Source organism: Tauraco erythrolophus, chromosome 1 (assembly GCF_009769465.1).
Source record: "Tauraco erythrolophus isolate bTauEry1 chromosome 1, bTauEry1.pri, whole genome shotgun sequence".
NCBI classification, from domain to species: Eukaryota; Metazoa; Chordata; class Aves; order Musophagiformes; family Musophagidae; genus Tauraco; species Tauraco erythrolophus.
Genome location: NC_141465.1, coordinates 108,611,655 through 108,632,169, shown reverse-complemented (window position 1 = coordinate 108,632,169; position 20,515 = coordinate 108,611,655). Strand labels below are relative to the sequence as shown.

General features: G+C 39.1%; 1 protein-coding gene across 1 annotated transcript in view; it reads right to left on the bottom strand.

Moving 5' to 3' along the window:
• TRPC4 (transient receptor potential cation channel subfamily C member 4) overlaps positions 1 to 20,515 on the bottom strand; it is a 104,349-nt gene that overhangs the window by 18,855 nt on the left and 64,979 nt on the right. The window contains exon 4 of the mRNA XM_086612643.1: positions 6,539 to 6,678. Within this exon, the coding sequence (XP_086468769.1) occupies positions 6,539 to 6,678 (140 nt within the window). The remainder of the gene's footprint in view (positions 1 to 6,538; positions 6,679 to 20,515) is intronic.

Here is a 20,515-nt window from a genome sequence, read left to right as displayed (position 1 = left end):
AGCACTCTATAACCATGAGATAATATAATATGAAGCAGATTTCAAACAGGGACAATGGTGTGGTCAGTATTTACCTACTCTAGGCCACCCAGGTGCATCCTCCAGAGTGGCTGAGCATGCCTTCAGCAGTACGTAAAGGGACTCTTCCATGTCATTGGGGCCAGATTAAACAACACAGCCAGGTATCACAACATGCCCACACCGCTCTCACCCTCAAAGAAGCTGACTGCTCTCAAGGTGGTTTGAGATCACCTGAGGAATTTGAATACACATAAGTCTATGGGACCTGAGGAGATGCATCCCAGAGTCTTAAGGTAATTGGCTGATGTAGTTGCCAAGCCACTCTCCATGATATCTGAAAAGTCATGGCAGTCAGGTGAAGTCCTTGGTGACTGGAAAAAGGGAAACATTTTATCCATTTTTCAAAAAAGGTAGAAAGGAGGGCCCTGGGAACTACCAACCTGTCAAGCTCAGCTTTGTGCCTGGGAAGATCATGGAACGAATCCTCCTAGAAGCTATGCTAAGGCACATGGAGAACAGGAGGTGATTCAAGACAGTCAGCATGGCTTCACCAAGGGCAGGTCTTTCCTGACCAACCTAGTGGCCTTCTATGATGGAGTGACTACATCAGTGGACAGAGATATGGATTTGATGGGTGGACTATTCAGTGGATAGGAATTGGCTAGATGGTCACATCCAGAGGGTAGCGGTCAACAGCTTAATGTCCAGATGAAGATCAGTGACAGATGATGTCCCCTGTGGGTCCATATTGCGACCAGTACTGTTTAATATCTTCATCAATGACGTAGACGGTGGGATCAAGTGCACCCTCAGCAAATTTGCAGATGACATCAAGCTGAGTGATGCAGTTGACACACCTGAGGGACGAGATGCCATTCAGATGGACCTGAACAAACTTGATAAGTGGGCCCCTGTGAACCCCATGAAGTTCAACAAGTCCAAGTGCAAGGTCCTGCACCTGGCTCAGGGCATCCCTGGAATCAATACAGGTTGGGGGATGAAGGAATTGAGTGAAGCCATGAGGAGAAGGACTTGAGGGAACTGGTGGATGAAAAGCTGCACATGAGCCAGCAATGAGCACTCTCATCCCAGAAATCTAACCGTATCCTGGGATGCATCAAAAGAAGTGTGGCCAGCAGGTCAAGGGAGGTGATTCTCCCCCTCTAATCCACTCTGGTGAGACCCCACCTAGAATACTGCATCCAGATCTGGAGTCCTCAGCACAGGAAAGACATGGACCTGTTGGAGCAGGTCCAGAGGAGAGCCACAAAAATGATCAGAGGGCTGGAACACCTCTCCTATGAGGACAGGCTGAGAGAGTTGAGACTGGAGAAGTCTTCAAAGATCTTATTGCAGCCTTTCAATACTTAAAGGGGGCTTATAAGAAAGATAAGGACAGACTTTTTTAGCAGGGCCTGTAGCCATAGATAAGGGGTAAAGATTTTAAACTAAAAGAGGGTAGATTCAGACTAGATATAAGGAAGAAATTTTTTGCAATGAGCGTGGTGAAACACTGGAAAAGGTTTCCCAGATAGGTTGGTAGATGCCCCATTCCTGGAAACATTCAAGGTCAGGTTGGACAGGGCTCTAAGCAACCAATCCTCTGATGTTCCTGCTTACTGTAGGGGGGTTGGACTAGATGACCTTTAAAGGTCCCTTCAAGCCCAAACCATTCTATGATTCTATTATTAAAATTGCGGATGGGAAATGGGCATTTTTTTTTTTGGACAGCAATCCCTGGCACAGTATTATTTACTCATATACAAGCAGCCGTAGCCATCTGACAGTCCTGGGGATTTGAGGATGAGAATTGCAAAGCTGGAGAATAGTAGTCCATTGAAGAGTTAAGAATGTCAGCCTTACATTTCACCCATCAGTGATCTTTGTCTTCTACAGAGTAAAGGAATTAAATCCAAACCTGCTGGAGTCATAGGTCAGTACTCTCCTCATTAGACTATCCTCTCTCGTAATGATCATGCTGTAAAATCAAGTCTTACTGTATTTGACATTGTAGCTCCAAGAGAGATGCTAGTCTGCCTCATCCACTATTGCCATTCAGTACAATTCTGATTAATTCAAGATTGATGATGAAGTAACAGGTAGTAGAAAACAGAACTGAGTTACCAGAGACATCAGCTAAGAGATTAAAGCAAGAAGAAAATGAAGAAGAGCAAATTTTCAATGTTTATTGAGAAAAGAGAGGTCAGGACTCCTCAAAACATTTTCTATAATGTCTTTCTTTCAATAATATTGTACAGTATACTACTGTGAATTTTGATGACACTTTACAACCCTGATACGTGAAAACTTGCACCTATTAAATAACTAGGAACAAGTGTCAGTACAATGAAAGATTAGGTGCTGAACAGTACAGTAGATGTTCAGATTAGGGAAAAGTACACGAAGTCTGTTGGGGGAATAAGGTAAAATATATTACTCAAAACATTTAAAGAAAATATTTGAAACTAGGAAGAGAAGGAGTTTTTGGTAGAGAGTCTAAAGCATCCAGCTGCAGACATATTTTAGTAGGTGAAGGCAAGTAGTTGCAGATTCCAAGGAAGTTAACCAAGTCCGGGGTGGGGGGGGGTGGGGGGGGGTGTGGAAATCTACTGAAATAGCCTTCTGAGAAAAACGTGGAACTACAGGACACTGAATAAGGATAGCATATCATATAGTAAGACAGGAAGAATCAAATTAAAACAATCAGGTGTGCACAGTTGCATCCAACCAGAAACAGTGAAAATGTGAAAAAAGAAAAACTGTATTTTAGGGCAAAACAACCCAAAACATGCAGAACTGAAATATTTGTTCTCTCACTCATGCTTCTTGATGTTCTTCTGTTCTATATAGAATAAGTAAATGGTTATTGTTCCAGGGAATGGAAAATGGTAAGAGCATATATAGCAATACAGAGCTTGTTGATACTTGTTGAAGGAAATGTACGTGATATATCAATGGAAAATTAGAGAAGCCTAGATAACAAATCGAGCAGGATATAAACAGTAGAGTTTCAAGGCAAATATATGATGATTGTGCAATGCCACCCAGGGAATACAAGATAATAATTTTTGATCCTTACTCAAAGAAATTAAATTGCAAATCTAGTATCAGAACCATTTGTGAGAAAAAAAGCTGAGTGATCACTGTTTTCCCACGAAAACTAAAGTCATGAACTCTAGATCTCGTGAAAGCACCAAGGGAGATCAAATAGACATGTAGATCAGTCTACCTGAATGCTTAATGGGCTGTTGGACCTTGGTCAAATGTGACCCCTTGTTTCTGATAACCAAAAAAAAAAAAGGTTAAATAATGTCCATTTCAGGAAAAAACCTTTAAATTCTTTCCTCAAAGGTCATATGTGAATATGAACTCTTCTTGTTTCCAAATATATGTCCTAATCTTCATATTCATTATGCCGAATTTCAGAGCAGCAGTAGGAAGAGGGTGGGGGAATGGTCTAGCAAAGAGCTTTAAAACAGTAATTACACTGAAGAATCAAGTCTGTAATTTTTTGAGGGGGAGGAGGGTTAATAGTCCTATGTAAATGGACATTTGGTCTGTGAATCTGCTGAAACATCAATCAAAACCATTTTACAATGCAAACATACAAGACGATGTCAGAGTCTGCAGAACTGGTGGTAGAAGAGAAATACAATCTTATTTACTACTGAACAGAGCAGATCTGACACAGTGATCATTAAGCCAGTAAATAGTGAGACAAATAATGTATTTTCAGTTACTTTTCAGAGTTCTTGCCTTGAATAGGAACTTGATTCCCTTCTAGCTTTTCACGTCAGCGGCTGAGACACATAATCAGTAACATGAACTTGCATGCAGTCTCTAGCAGAATTGGAAGCAAGCAGTACTAAGTCCAATGCTCAGGTTTAACAAATACTTAAGATAAAGTGAGGTCTGCACATAAGTTGGCACTGCTCCTAACTTTATGCATCAGCACAAAAGAAATTATCTTCCAAAAACATAAAAAGAATATTTTTCTTACTGCACGACAATTTCTATTTATATTTATAATCCTCCATCAAAACAGATGTGTTGCTTAAAATCAGTCATCTTGTACTCTCATAAAACATGTGACAATGCACTATTTATAATCACAGTATTTATTAGAGAGAGAGCGTTTTCACTGGATATACTGGGTAATTTAAAAAGACTTCATATGTTGATATATAATCAGAGGCAAAAAGCATAGCCCTTTGAAAAATATGCAAAGTACTCATTTTATTTGAATACTGACAGAGAAACAGATAACTCTGAGTTATCTTAGAAGTTCTCTCATCCTGAAACTACACTCTCTGGTGTATTTTACACCATCCCATCAGCTGCTTAACTCTGTGTTAATATCCATCTGCTTAACTACTGTGTCAGTCGGAGAGCCTCGAATGGGCAATAAACACTACGTTTTTCTCTGGGAACATCTATCACACAGAAGAGTAGTATGTGGGCACTTTCCTAATTTTATTCAAGAGAGCTGGTTAAAGTGCTTTCTTAGGTGGCTTGAGCTGATTCATAGAAGGCAGAATGCATCTAAGAGCAGGGCTTATAGATTTGATTCGATAAATACCGAAAAGCTGTGTTTTAGAAAAACTTGCCTTGCAAGGTTTAGGAAATGAAAATGAAAGCTTTGCATCAAAACATACTGGTTACATTTGGCATCCTCTCAATCCCATGTGACATAGAGATGAGGAATTCTGTTGTAGGTATTTGAAGGAAGTGTGGCTGGGTATTAAGTTACTCTGTTCATTACATCATCATGTGTTTCAATTGTCTACCATAACTGAGGCTCTTTTAAGGAAGAAAAGGGTATTTGGGTGCAACATTGCACATTCAGTAAAAAAATAATAGCCGCAGAGCCAAAGATAGTGCTTTATGCACTGTGTTGATTATGATTGGCATGCAAGCACTTATTTGGAGAGTAATGGATGCATATTATCCCAGATACTGTCACCTTGGAATCTGATTACCGTAAGCAGAAGCTGTCTGGGAGATGAAAGGATTATAATGTCTTCTAATTAATATTATTCTAAAGTGAATAATTGGCCACTTCCAATGCTTTGGAAACATGCATTTTCAATGAACTGCTCGCTTTGTTATATGGGACAATGAAATGACTATTTATTTTCCAGTCACTTTATGATAAGGCATCCTTGTGTGTAAAATGGCATTTCATCAGCTTTAAATGACAGCTCTGCTCACACGTTCGAGTATCTTGCTCTTCCAGGCAACACCTCCAAATTTCTTTGAGTGAGAAGATTTCCAAAGGTTTGCAGCCAGAGAGTCAGCACACCAGAAACCTTTTGTCATAGGAGGAGGCTGGTGTGTCAACAGACCATAGGTCTTTACTCATCCCTGCCCCTGATCAGCTGTCATGTGGACCCTTGTGAATAGACACAAGATATTATAAATTAGAGGTTCCTATGTTCCGCTACACTTATGGCAGGGCTTCAGCAGGAACAGCTGCTGTTTGAGGATAGGGAGCTATAACCAAGTACTTGATGGCTGTCTCCTCTTCTTTTCCCAGCCAAAAGCATTTTGGCAGAGGAGAGACTCTGCTTCCATGCATACAGGATAGCTGGTGGCAGGGAACTTGAAACAGCTGAAATACAATGCTGATCACAGTGACCAGCAAAAATGGGCTTGTTATCTTTACTTAGATATCATAAGAGCTCCATGACAGATGCTAAGAAATGCTTTCATTTCATTTCATTTCAGATGTGGTTTCCTTGTGCTTGAGACCATTTTTTGATTAAAATACTTCATTTAATGAAGAATTTCTGTCATATTATGGATTCATGTTGAATGCATACAAAATGCAACATGTTTCATGGCTTTGGAAAGAAGGGCTGTTTTGCTGGAAGATGGTTCAAACAGTAGGAAAATAAAACTATTCATAAAAAGTCCATGAAAAGCATGAGAAAATGAACATACCCAGCCTCAAGTGACCATTTCATCGCCTTCAGCTTTAAATTTTCATGTTGCACTGCATTTTCAAAACAAAACTAACATCTTGGTCTCTAGCTCCACCCCCTACCCCTGATAATTTTGAGTAAACATTTTTCTTCTAGCTCCCCACCCCCCCCCCCCATTTTGATTAAGCATTTTTCTTCTAGGCCTGTCCAGAAGTTTTGCATGGTGCATAAAATTGTCCTAGGGCAATAATTTCTTACTGAAAAATAGGCAAAGACTAACACAAAACATAACTTTGTGCAAACATTATTAAATATTACCAGTGACTTTCCTTTTCTAAGAAAATGTCAGTATGACTGTTCAGGATCCAATAACAAAAGATTGCCTAGGCCAAGAAGAAAAAAGTATAAATCATAATGTTTTGTTCACCCGTATCCTGCTCTAGCATCTTGCCATAGCTGCAGAAGATTCAATGATCACACCATACATCTCTTGTATTGCTAAGCCTGAGAACCTTCAAATACAGAAGAAAGTTTGAAGAAGCCTAATTTCATTTATCTTAAATATTTTGCTGAAATTTTTAAAAAAAGTTTACCTTTGAAAATGCAACTATTTTCAAAGAGATTGTTGCTAAGTACAAGGAGTTCATTACAAAATCCATGAGGTTCCACCAGTCATGAATGTAATCCTGTAGTCCACCATCCCACATCTGTTTAATTTCACCCCAGATAAAACCTGTAAATAGAACATAATTCATTAAGCATGAATATTAAATAAAAAAGCCTGTGACTATTCTAGACACTTATCTCACAATGGATTGATTCTCCTTATATTAATTATAAAGGGAAGGTGGATAAGGGCTCTAAATTACACACCTAGTTAGATGAAATTTTATCTTCTCATCAATGTTTCCAGAATTAATTTGGCAGGTAAAACAAACAAACAAAAAAATCATCTGCGTGTAGAAGGGCAATTTCTTTGGCTTTCTTCAATTCCTTTTCCTGTCATACGCTACTAAGTATAAAAAAGGGTCTTAAAACCAGTCACCACTGCCAACTCTGTCCTTGTTATCTACTGAAACATAATTCAGCTGGAAAATTTATGACTGCAGGAGTCAATCCAACACATTAATTTATTTCAATTGCAACCCACACAATAAGGAAGACAATTTCTATTGTTGTTGTCAATGATGAACTAAAGTCTCCCTTTTTCCATAGCAAAGATGGAATGTAGGATTTCCAGTTTTACATTATCATTTGCTTGAAAAGAACAAGCAGAATGAATGTAAAAGTTGTCTTGAAACAAGAAAAAAATTAGAAGAACCAATACCACCACCACTTTACGATGTCAAAGCGTATTCAGAAATTTCAGCTGCCAAATGACTTCAACTTTGCTGGTAGTTAGGATTAGTTGTGCTTTGAATTCAAAATTATCAGATTTACAATAGTCATATACTGTCTTCCACTACTTTATAATAAGTCAGTATTTCTCTGTTAGTGTGAATTTTACAATTACATTTCATTTTCTGAAGCCTAGGAGGTGCTTCAAAAAACAATTTGGCGTTTCACAAAACAGACCAAATGCAGCAGCATTAGTCAGCATTTCTTTTTCAATCTGTACATAATGCTATTATGTTTTAGGCAGTGCTATCAAAGCATATGATGCTGAGCAACAGTCTTAGAGAGAACAGCCCTGTTGTGTTTGTGTCAGTTCATGTTTTTGGCTGGTTTTGAATCACAGAATATCTTGGCAGAAGACTTTAATGAACCTACAGCCTCTTGCTTAAGCATTCATCTTATTAATCATTCCAAACTATTTCTGCTCTGTTTTTAAAGCACATTTGATAAGGAACGCTTAACTGTGATGAATTGCAAAAGAGTTTATTTAATTCTATGAATGAGCATACTGATTTCTGTCAAGATTCATGTGGGAATCTTCTATCAATGCAACTGCCTGTTTTCTGTGCCATAGCAGTCTTCCCAGTTTCAAGATCCTGAGACTACATGTGAATTATTAAATAAAAAAGAGCAAGGAACTGTTCTCTAACACTGAGGCTTAGGGGCTGTATCCATATTACACAGCCTTTGGCTCCGAGTCTCCTCTGAGCCTGGAGCCAGGTCTCCTCAGGCTCCTGCAGCACAATGGTGATTTTTGTGTGCCGTTCTGCAGTTGAAGCAGGGGTGATTCAGAGCAGTGTCTGAAATGTGAGCGGTATATTGCAGCCCACAAAACAGCTGCTTTTATGACCTGATGATGCCTAAAAGGTGGTGGAAGAGCAAGCAGGGATATTTTGCTGGCACAAACAAGAATAGACCAGGAATTACTTCTTAGGGATCATGTCTCAGAGAAGGCAAAAGTTTTCCATGCAGTCTACCAGAGACAACTATTGAGATAAAATGCTAAGCTTCAAGGTGAATTACGGCCAGACAGGTGATGCAGGACTCTATAGGCCTCTATAGGCATGGAATCTATTCAAAATATTCTAAAGTAACATGCGATAAGCAGGTAGAGAGAAGCGATGTTGAATTAACTGTATCTCAACATCTATATGTGGGAGACTGGTCTCTTTTGTGGTGAATTTTGTCCCTTTAATGAGCACAAAAGTAAGAAATTCCTTTAAGAAAATATTTAACTGTGAAAAATTAAAACGTCTATTGGTAATCAAAAAGACGCTGTAGATAATAATATGAAATATGCATCTCAATGTTCTGTGTTGTTTTATCATACCATATTATACAATAATGTGGAGTATCTTCTTCAGAGAGGTTTTAATGTTTATAGCATTAAAGAGTCTCCACACAGTAGTCTCCGGAACTGTAAACCAAGTTCATGTCAAACAACTTGCAAAATTTCCCACTGGGACACTGGGATTGAATATTTATGTATCACTTTGTGTCCAGTGAAATGCATACTCTGCACACCTGAAAACAGTTTATAGTCCTTCATCTCCCAAAGGAAGGGATCAGCAAAAAATACTCTGCTGGAGCGATTCTGAGCAACAAACCTCAGGGATTCCAAGTTGTGCTGTTTAGGATTAATTTATGGTCACGTAGACAGAGGTCTTGAAATCTTGTTGTAGATCATAACTCTATCTTTTCGCAAGAAGGAAACGTCGGTGGGGAGAAGTTAGTCAGCTCTTATGTTCACACAGTCTGATCCAATATGCCAATTTTGTTCTGTTACATTCATTGGCAGATTCGGAAAAAGCTAGGCAAATCTATGTATTTTTTAAAAAAAAGAAAAAGACGTCCAGAGATCAGGGTAGTATTATCTCGTGCCCTTGCACACTTCCCTTTTCTATTCAGAAGACTTATGGATAGCTGGACACAACCTGATTTTATTACCTAAGGAAACTTTTTGGCAACTCCAAAACATGACATGACATGACATGACAGAAGAGGAGAAGACAAGCAGTGACAAAGCTGTCTAATGGGTGCATTGTTACAGAAGGAAAAAGATCTAGTGTTTAGGCATTGCCTGCTTACTAATGTGTCAAAGCAGTAATGTTATCATATGTTGACAGAGCTCATGTCAGAGCTGTGTTCCACAGCAAGAAAGATAATGTCTCAGCCAAGGAGAGGAGATATCAGCAGATATCAACAGTCTGCACATCGGTATTGGGGAAAAACTGCTCAGAGGAATCAGCCAAATACAACGGGTAGATCTAGAAGCAAGAGCCTTCAGACAGTCAGACTGGGGACAAGTTCATTGCCCAAAGCTCTCTTTACCTCCCTGGGAGGAAAGAAGCATCTCCAAGGCAACAATCCTGTCATCTGCAGGTGGCTAAATCTTCCCATTGACTGAAAAGGGAGCCATAGAGGATCAGGCTGAATTAAAACAGATGTCTAACTTCCAGGTGTCTGTATTTAGGTGAAGTAATTCCACCCAGAAGAGATTTCAATGTTTTAGCTGGATAATCTTTGCTATATTCTGGTAGTCTCTTTGCTCCAACTGTGTCCTTCCTATCTCTCCACACCATGTAGATTTCACACCTGCGTCTCATACCCTCACCTCTCCATTCCCCATCAACCTGCTTTAATCATTTATTGCCACTTGAAAGGAAATTATCAACATTATGCAGCTCTTCCACCTCATTAATCAAGGACTTAAATTGAAAAGTTGAAGGTGAGACTTTCAAGCAATTGTTGCATTGTTTATAACCACATACTGGAGCAGTAAAAGAGAAATACCAGCATGGATATTTTGAAACAGGCTGAGATGATAGAAACAAATTTAATTAAACATCCTGTGGTTTTAATGGGATCAAATAGATGTAAATTCAGGGCAAGAATCCCACAGACCACATGAGGCCCTGCGAATGACAGACACCATGGAGAGGTTTTGTATAGCACTGTGAAGTCTTATACATGCAAGCTGATAAATACAACCATTTGACTGAAGTCCTTGCCTGATGCAGGAAAGGAATTAAAATATATCAAATAAAACAAATTCAGAGAAAAAAATGGAATCTGTGTGCAAAATATATTTTCTTTTTGCAATACACATTTCTGAACATTGATGAAAAAAGTTCTTTCTTCTAAAATAAACCCTACATATTGTAAAAATATATTTTATCCAAGCTAACAAAATGGATAGAAATTTAAATGCTTCTTACTAAAAAACAAAAGGCACTGAAATAAAAAAAAAAAAAAGAAACTTTCTTAGAAAAATACCATCTTTCATTACAATTGCCTCATAAGTCTATTAAAAATCCTTAAGAGTTGAATAACGGATATCACATATCACAATTCGCAGCTACCTAGACTTGTGATTTTATTAGAATCATAGAATGGTTAGGGCTGGAAGGGACCTTCAAAGGTCATCTAGTCCTAAAGAACGTCTCTCATTCCTACGAAAAGAAACAAACCAAAAAAATAACTCCCCTACAAAATCCATTCAAAGGTGTATTATATTCTAAGACAAAAAATCCTAGATACAACTTGTCTAAATTCCTTTCTTGTACTGAATCTTGAGCAACTACAAAAATATATTTTCCAGCAACTGTGAAAATTCACAAAAATGTTATGTCATCTGCACAACAAGATTTGTCAAGGAAAGATACTAAAGGCAGTATCCTGAAATATTTTTGATTTTAAAAACATTTGTGGATTCCTAGCTAATTCTGTCCTTACCTTTCCCACAAAAGGTTGGTTGCTCTGTGCTATTTTTGTTCCTTACCATTAAGTGATGGGAAGCAAGAGGTTCCTCAGGGTCAATCTCTGCATGCCAAGTTCAACAACAACCTTTTAGTATGTTTTTTTGAAAACATATTTTCACTGGACTGTGAAACCATTTAACTGACAAACTCAACTTAGCTCTACTATGTGATCTAGAGTTTTTTACAGACATAAGAAGTGAGACAAGCTGCTAATGATCTAAAGCTCTCTGAAGCAGAGGAAAGTCGTTCCAGGGAATTCAGTGAGCATTGATAAGGCTCAAAATGTCTCTTCTGTTTTACACCTGGGCTGATGAACTGATCTCTGCTGAAGATATATGAAGATAACAAAAGGAACAGAGAAGCATCCTGGCACAATTCAAGGGCTCTCAATCTCTGGGGCATATTTTGTGAACAGAATACAGCTATTTCAAAGGAACGTGCACAAAATCAAAATACGCCTTCTGCTTCCCCCTGGAAGCAGGAAACGGGTGTTTGGAAGGGGAATAAATGTGCACAATGCCTGGCTCCTGTGTCAGGCCAGGCAAAGACCTAGGAATGACATGGCTAGAAGCACCATTTATGTCCCAGCTATCTCTTCCCAGGACAGTTATACTCAAGCAAGCTGACTCTGGGAATTGCTGGTTTAAGTTATGTATGCACGCAATTCAACAATGAGAATACTTAATATCTAATCTCAATTCACTCTTTGTCTTCATTTTCTTATCTGTACAGTTGAATTTAATTTCTTTCCCCACAGAAGCAATGAAGATGAGTTTAGTAATACCTCTGGAGTGCAGTGAAAAGGTAATGAAAAATATAAGGATTATGGAGCATTCAAGCTTTTTGGATGAACTATACTCTATCAGAGCTGAGAGCATTCAGTGATGATTATGTACCAGCAGTGTGTTTACTCTTGTGCTCAAGGAAAAGTATAATTTCTAAGAAACAGTGATCAGCTGCAAATGAAACTGGTTTAGGCATGGCATTATGAATTACGGTGTTATATATTTCACCCACTATCGAATCGCAGGTGCAAACAGTTTGGACAATCAGCATGGAACAGCCCCTCAAATATTTATGGCTCTGTTTCACTACCCAGTTCAATAGCATCAGTTTGTCTGGTTGCTTGAGTATTTATGCAGTAAGGCTTCCATATGAGTGGGACAGCTGTTCCCTTAACCAAGTATCTTTAGATAAGACAGTAGCCAGTATCTTTAGACCACACACTTTCTTTCATAACTTGAACAGCAAGAAGTCTGACTTTCACAGTACTCCTATAAACACCAAAAGCAAATATACGTAATTAGCCGTTAAATTTTTTTAAGCAGTCTTTTGAATTTCCTTTGCAAAATGTTCTGAAATGCAAATGAATTGTAGCTCATTATCATAGTGGAAGATTAAAGGAGATTTACCTTACTACATATATCTTAACATTACTGGCCCTTTTTCTTCTCCTATTTTTTTGCCTCTGTAAAACAAAGTTTTGGTAAAGAATAGGAATATTAGCCAAGAAAAAGTGTTTAATGATCTGGAGTGTATGCATAAATAAATTGTAACCTTGTTATGTTCAATATGAGTAGGTTAGTGGGGTAATAAAGTTCAAATTAATCAAAAATGCTCATCCAAACCATTTCACCTAAGCCTTCCAAAACAGTGAACTGCAGACGGTGACAATGTAGTCCTCATGATCTAGAGAAACATGAAAGATATCATATTTTTGGAATGTATCATGTGCTTAAACAAAAGCGTCTAGTGCCATTTTAGACGCCCTATGTATCCAAGCTGACCACTCCATGCATTCCAAAAAAAAAGGTACAGGTTTGCTGTAGGGTATTTATCATAGGTACAATCTCCCTGTGAGTATATCAAACTTCAAAAACAGGACCAAGTGCCTCTTTGCAGGCACCTGAGTTGCTTTCTTGATGTTTACTTTGATTTAATTTCCTAATTCATAACAACCAAACTTGCTAAATGTTTGAGTTAGTATCCTGGTTTTAGATGGGACAGAGTTAGCTATTCTTTTAGCAGCTAGAAGAGCTCCATGTTTTGGTTTTACTCAGAGGCTCACTCTGAGAAGAATGTTGATAGCAAGTTGATGTTTGTAGTTGGCACTGAGGTCTCAAGGACTTTTCAGCTTGCCATGTTCTTGCCAGTGTGCAGGAGCACAACAGGATAAGGGGGGAGCATGGCCGGGATGGGGAGTCCACGACTCTCCTTACGATTTGTACTTGGATTTAGGATTGAGGCCAAACTGGCCAATTAGTATTCCATATCATGCAGCGTCATGCCCAGTATAAAAGTGAGGGTCAGCTGGAAAGAAGGGCTTTTGCCCTTCCAGGACTCTCACTTTCAGACTCTCGGGGTGTTTTCTCTCTCTCTCTCTCACTCTCTATTTCGGGGCCTCCTGTTCATCCGGGATTGTGGTATCTGGTTTTATCTGTTTCGGGATTGCAGCTTCGGGACAAGACGGGCCTCGGTCAAGGGGTGGTGAGCAATTACACCATACATCACTCGTTTGTTTATATTTATCCTTGTACATATCCATACATATATATATATTGGTAGTGGTAGTAGTAAATTGTTCTTATCTCAACCCATGGGGCTCCTTTCTTTTTCTTCTTTGATTCTCTCCCTCATCCTTGGGGGTGGGTGAGTGAGCGACTGTGTAGGGTTTGGTTGCCGGAGCGGCCTAACCCACGACAGTTAGTAGTAAGGGGATATGGACGGGTACCTAAATATGGAGGTAAGAGTACAGAAATTCTGCACATTTCTGCTTTTGAACTCTGCTCTACAATAATGTTCTAGACAGAAATTTAGCCAGCCAAAAGTATTGATCCATTCTCTCAGGTGCTTTTGCATAGGAGACTATAAATCTCTTTAAAGAAAAAATATATTCTCATTTACTGCTTGTAAATGTCTATTAAGCTCAACAGGTTTACATAAGGAGTGGAGCATGCATGATTTTAATCATTTTCCTACCATCTCCACGGCTTCACTGAAACTGTTTGTGGCATGTATTTATCAAAATTGACTTCATACAGAAAATAGTCTCTTGCTTTCACAAAAATATTGTGGATAGGATAAGGAGCAAAGATTATATCCTAACTATTACTATAGACAGCCTTAATTTATAAAGTAATATGTATCCAATGTGTACAGTACTGCAATCTAATATTCATTAAATTGTTATATCTCCAAACATCTGCATGTTCCTTATCTTTGCCAGCACTTACTACATTCCCTTGGTGCTGCTAGAATAATATAATGAAGATATCCTTATCAGGTAGTTAATAGTAATAAATAAAGTTTTCAAGCATCCACGAGGCTTAGCTTCACAAAGGGATACAAGACCTGCAGGCAGAATAAATGAATGCATGGCTTGTCTATGAAACACAGAACGGCCTTTATGGCATTGCTCAAAAGCTTTCTGAGTCCTGCATAGACCAGTTTGGCATCATACATGCAGCTCCAGGCAAGGGCAGAAGTGGATATTCAGTAGAAAACTGCTCATCCCCTTGTCTCCTGTTAACAGGCATGTAAGGATTTGAACATCTCAATACTGAAGATTTGAACTTCATATTTGGGAGCTCAGTTCCACCAAAGGGTTTAGTCATTGAAATATTCTGTGATTCAATGTCTAAATTAAGTACAGAGTACTGAAAGTAAAATTCACCACGCAAGAGATCTAAATTCCCCATAAATTGCATTTCATGCTCACTTTGAGTTTCAAGTGCCTAGAGCTGAGGTCCACAGCCTATGAATACTGAGAGCTAAGACAGCCTGGACAAGAGGAACAGCAGGAACTGGAAAGAGGAGTAAATCTCAAACACACTGTTTCACCAGCACTCAGAAGCCTATCTCAGGGCTGCACTCAGACATCTACGTGAGACTCAGTTCAGGCATCCAAAACATCTTCCTTTCCTGAAATGCTTAAACTATATCCCCCAAGAGTAGTGTGAATGTTTGGCACTGCAGCTTTATCACTAAAATTCTTACACAGAGAGCAGGAAACCTGCTTTTTCTCAACCTGAGGGCAGACTGAACCTCTATCCCAGGGGAATACTAGGGCAGGAATAAGAGCATGGAGGTGAAACATTCACCACTCCTGCTAAAAATGGGAGAAAGGGAAACTTAAGGAGAGGGAATTAAAGAAGACAAAAAACCCAACCAGTATCTTTAGCCTCCTTACTAAGGGCCCCTACTAGGAAGCAAAGACATCAAAGTTAGGCTTTGCAGACGCACTGCAGGCCTCTTGTATTTTCTTTATCCTCAAGCTATATGATTGTAATGCTAAAATGTGAAATATTTGAATGCTAGAGGAGCAAATGCAATGGTACTCAATTGAAAACAGGACTGAACTCCGAAGAGTATTTCAGGATCCTGCCAAAACCTGCTTCCATCAGCAAAATACTGTGACTGCAAGAAAACATCTGGTTGCACTGAATACTTGTCTCTATATGATTATTTTATATTATCTTGTAAAAGCAATGTCCTTGTTTGCAGCTCTAAAGCATTGCCTGTGGGAGGGAAGTTTTCTATAGCTAATAAAAGTGTATGTAAAATGAACACTCAGATAGTTATCATTAAGGAAGAGAAATCCCTTCATTTTTTGTACTCTATTTAAACACTGTAAAACGCCCTTAAAGATAGGCAGAGCACTGTTCCATATAGCCTAAATTGCAGCTGATCCTGAATACTTAGGGGAAGGATTTGAATACAGATTAAAGTAAAAGCTTCCAGGTTTGCTAAGTGCAGGGGTATACTTGTCCAGAGATCACATCTCTGCCACTGTGAATAGAAGACACTGATTATGGCTGGTTTGACACTATGGATGGGATACACAAACCGAAGCACAGCCTGTAGCTCCATTTTAGATGGAAGACACATTTAAAAAGGCTTTTCAAATTTAGGATAGATTTTTCCTTGAATAGCAAAAAATACATGTGGCTACCCGCATTTAACTGGAGGTCATGGTATTATTGAAAGTGTTTTCCCAAAGAAAAAGTGTCCTGACTTTTTTTCATAATCAAAACAAGACACTTTTCTTTGACCTCAGTTTTGGAAATGGCAACACCATTCTAGGTCAAATCTTAAACCCACAAAGACATATATCAGCCAACACCACCAACAACCAAAGAATAAAATAAAATCACCTACACAAAAAATGCTAATCTTAAATATTTAAAACCTGGTAAATCTACAAGTAACTGAGTAAAAGGTCCTGTTATGGCAAGAGTCAGGCAGTCCTGACAAGAAGAGGCCCTCCTGATGTTTAAATAAATAACTTCATTAGCTGGTCCAGTTTTGCAATCCCCCCAAAAAAGAGATATTAACTGACTGAAGTGAACCTAGTAAAAGGCCATCAAGGCGACGGGGCTGGACCACATGATCACAAAATCATAGAATGGTTAGGGTTGGAAGGGACCTCAAAGATCATCTACTTCCAAGACCACTGACATGGACAGGGACACCTTCCACTACAACAGATTGCTCAACACCTCATCCAACCTGGCCTTGAACACTTCCAGGGATGGTGCATCCACAGCTTCTCTGGGCAACCTGTTCCACTGCCTCACCACCCTCTGAGTGAAAAATTTCTTCCTTATATCTAATCTAAAATTCCCCTCTGCCAGTTTAAAGCCATTGCACCTTATCACTATATACCCTTGTATATATAGTATATATATATATATATGTATAAAAAGTCTCTCTCCAGCTTTCCTGTAGGCCCCCTTTAAGTACTGGAAGGCTGCTATAAGATCACCTCGGAGCCTTTTCTTCTCCAGGCTGAGCAGCCCCAACTCCCTCAGCCTGTCTTCACAGCAGAGGTGTTCCAGCCCTTGGATCATCTTCGTGGCCCTCCTCTGGACTTGCTCCAAAAGCTCCATGTCCTTCTTGTGTTGGGAACTCCAGAGCTGAATGCAGTATTCCAGGTGGGGTCTCATGAGAGCAGAGTAGTGGGGCAAAATCACCTCCCTCGACCTGCCGGACACACTTCTTTTGATACAGCCCAGGATATGGTTGGCTTTCTGGGCTGCCAGCACACATTGCCGGCTCATGTTGAGCTTTTTCATCCACCAGCACTCCCAAGTCCTTTTCCTCTGTGCTGCTCTCCATCCATTCTCCACTCAGCCTGTACTTGTGCTTGGGATTGCCCTGACTCACATGCAGGACCTTGCACTTGGCCTTGTTGAACTTCATGAGGTTTTCACAGGCCCAAGTTTAGAAGAAGATGCACAGTGTACTTGCCACCTCTATGATCGCTTCATCTGAACTGTCTTGCTGTGCCATCGGTTTGGATGTATATTGTGCTAAGTACTGACAAGACTGTACACTCCCATACATCCCACCAGCAGTTTGCTAACCACAAATGTTTGCAATTTGCACAGTTCTCAAACATCCACATTCTCTATAGATTTACATACTCAAATAGTGTAAATCACTCTGACAGAAAGGATGGGGAATGCATTGTTAAAGAGATTCAGTAAAGCTGCATTCCTGCTCCAGGCACTATTCTAAACAACACAATTACAATAAGCATTTAAAGATACCCATAAAAGAGTAAAAAAATTCATCAAAACAAATTTGCCTAAAAAATGTTCTTTTTGTTGCAGCCACCCTGAACAACTGGCAGGGAGCTTTTTAACCACATCTACTAAGCACCAAGTTTGTCTGGTTGTTGGCTTTCTCCTCTGAATTTTGTAGCATTCCCTGGTGAACCAAATGCTCACTGTGAGAACACTTAGCATGGTCACTGCTAGGTTTAAGGCCAGGGTTTAATGCTGGCAAGGTATGGCAAGTCTATAGCCTATGGTCCTTATGCGAGCTGCAGTCAAGGCACACAGAGGGTGAGAGTGAGCTTTATAAATTTCCCCTTTGCATCACTGTTATAATGCTCAGAGGCCACTCAGCAACTGGATGGGCAATTTGATGATGGAAAATAATTGTCTTCCTCACTTTTTTCCACAATATGGAGCTCTTGTTTTTCTGTCTTTTCTTTTCAGTTGTGATGGGTTCTCAAGAATAGGAAACAGGCCTGTGTTTCTGTAGCAGCTGGCATGCTTGGGATATCGGAATCAACAGCTAATATAAAGAACAAAATTAATTTTCCTTACCAGCAAATGCTTGTTTCTTATTTGTTTAAATGCAAGGACAGGTAATTCTGACTCTTCTTACTAAGAGATTTTTCCACAACTGCTTCTTAAATCTGTAACATTAGCCTTGTTATACTGACTTATTGTTCCATGGATAATCACCACACACTGTAACACCACTTGTGTAATCATCTAATCATGTAAAAGACAAACAATGCAGAAGTTGCCTTAAGAGACTTTTTAAATGTAAAATCAATAGTCTCCATGGAAATGTAGCCCAATACAGGTTTTTCCTCTGAGCCTCCTACTCTAGTGACACTTTTAATATGTGCTAATTATCTACATTCAGCCTTTTATTACACAGTTGTAGGCAAATGCTAATTACTGTTTGATCGTTGAAGAGCTTAGATCATCATGTACAACCTCAAAACTTCTTAAATTCTACGAGATACACATATACTGAAATTCATGTTGATGAGAAGCCCGGAAAGTAGGGCTCCTCTTCCTCTATTCATTTTAAGGGAGGTAGCTATTAAAACGCAAACTACATGCAGAGCTATTTGTATTAAGAGAAAGATAAACAAAGAATTCTATTGTTTAAAATGGTAATAGTTTTGACGTGCTGTAGCTACTCCTGGATAACCTTTGCTTTGGAAAAAGCGTTTACTTGGTCATGTTTCCAATTTCAGAGAAAAACTTTAACCCTAGAGCCACGTTAGTTTTATCTCAGGTGTCAACATTGTTCATCCACATCCAGAAAATGCAAAGATATACGTGTGTACCTCAGATTTAGGCTCTCTTGTATAATTCAAGAGTGCTGCATTTACTTTTTTCAAGGATACGACATAACTGTATAGTTTGAAAAGATGAGATGACAGACTAAATCATGGCCTGGAAACTAACCTTAGCTTATTGATAAGGACTTAGTAAAACTATTTAGTTTATTAAAAGATGACTAAACCACAATTTGTATGTATGTGAATATGAAAACAGCAGGTTTTGGCTGAGCTTCATTCATTAAAAAAAGAAAAAAAAGCTGTAATATACACGTTCTTCACATACAGTGAGCTGGAGTGTCCTGTCGAAATGTGTGTCTTATCTCCTTCAACGATAGGGGGAACTTAAGTACCTAATGAATTGCCTGAGATTTTGATGAGTGAATCTGGGGCCGTATTATTTGAGTGGACTAAGGCACTGCAGCAACCAAAGTCCGAAAGCTAAACTCAGCAAACATGAAACTGAAACTACAGGAAACCACTAGTTAAGAACTGCTAGAGATTAGTGTGTAAAATACACCATTTTAAATGCAAGAGAATTTGGAAGGCATGTTTTCTCTGAACATTACAGTCTACATTAACCACAAGCTATGTGACCACATGGTATCTGACTATCAATCTTTACTCATGCCCATGAATATCTGTTTACGCAAGCAGTTCCCTTGACTTGACCTGTACTGCTTGCAGATGAGGGGCTTATTCAGCACAAGCAGTACTGGCATAATTTGGCCATAGTCTATGCTGCAAATACTAATGTTGCTTTTAGAAATGATAGTCATCTTGATAGTCATAATTCTTAGGGGTAATGGCTTCTTCAAACAAGTGCTTTGGGTGCTGAGTTACTTGAACCCTTTCCTAAATAAACAACAGTGTCAGAGGTTGAGGGCAATGGAGGTTCTTAGTCTTCCCAGTGCATGTTTTCTGGAGAGGAGTTACTCACCAAAATTTTAGAACTGCCTTTAGCTAAAACTAGCCCTTGCCCTTCTCAAATTGTGCCTTTTTCTCTGGGCTCTAATTTCTTTCTTTAAAGAGACATGATAGCACCCACTTTGGCACATCAAGGTCTACATGTCAGCTACACGTTTGTTCTTATTATCCTTCAGTCTCAGGATATTGTGAAAGCTGCATAGATACTGACCACCTGTTATTTCAGAAGGCCGGGCAGAAAAGCTATTAATACCTCCTCTGGGTACGAGACAGCACAGAAGAGCCCTCTGCTCCACCTCAGCATTGTCACATTTATTTCTAAGGAAGTAATGTACCAAACTAATGATTTTACATTGGTTTCTTATTTCTTGATGGTACAAAACTGAGAAAATTTACTGGAGGAATTTTTTTTAATATTTAAATGTGAATCTCGCCCACCAAAGTTAGTCTGAGTTGTCTGCAGGGAATGTCATTCTAAGAAGCCTGCCAAGCGAATTCCTTTGCAATAATACTAGATACTGGCTTTTTTAATGTTAGAAGCAATATTTACCCACTGAAGGGCAGCACATATTACAGGAAAGCTGGCAGTGAGGACTATTTTACGCTGTGCTATCATG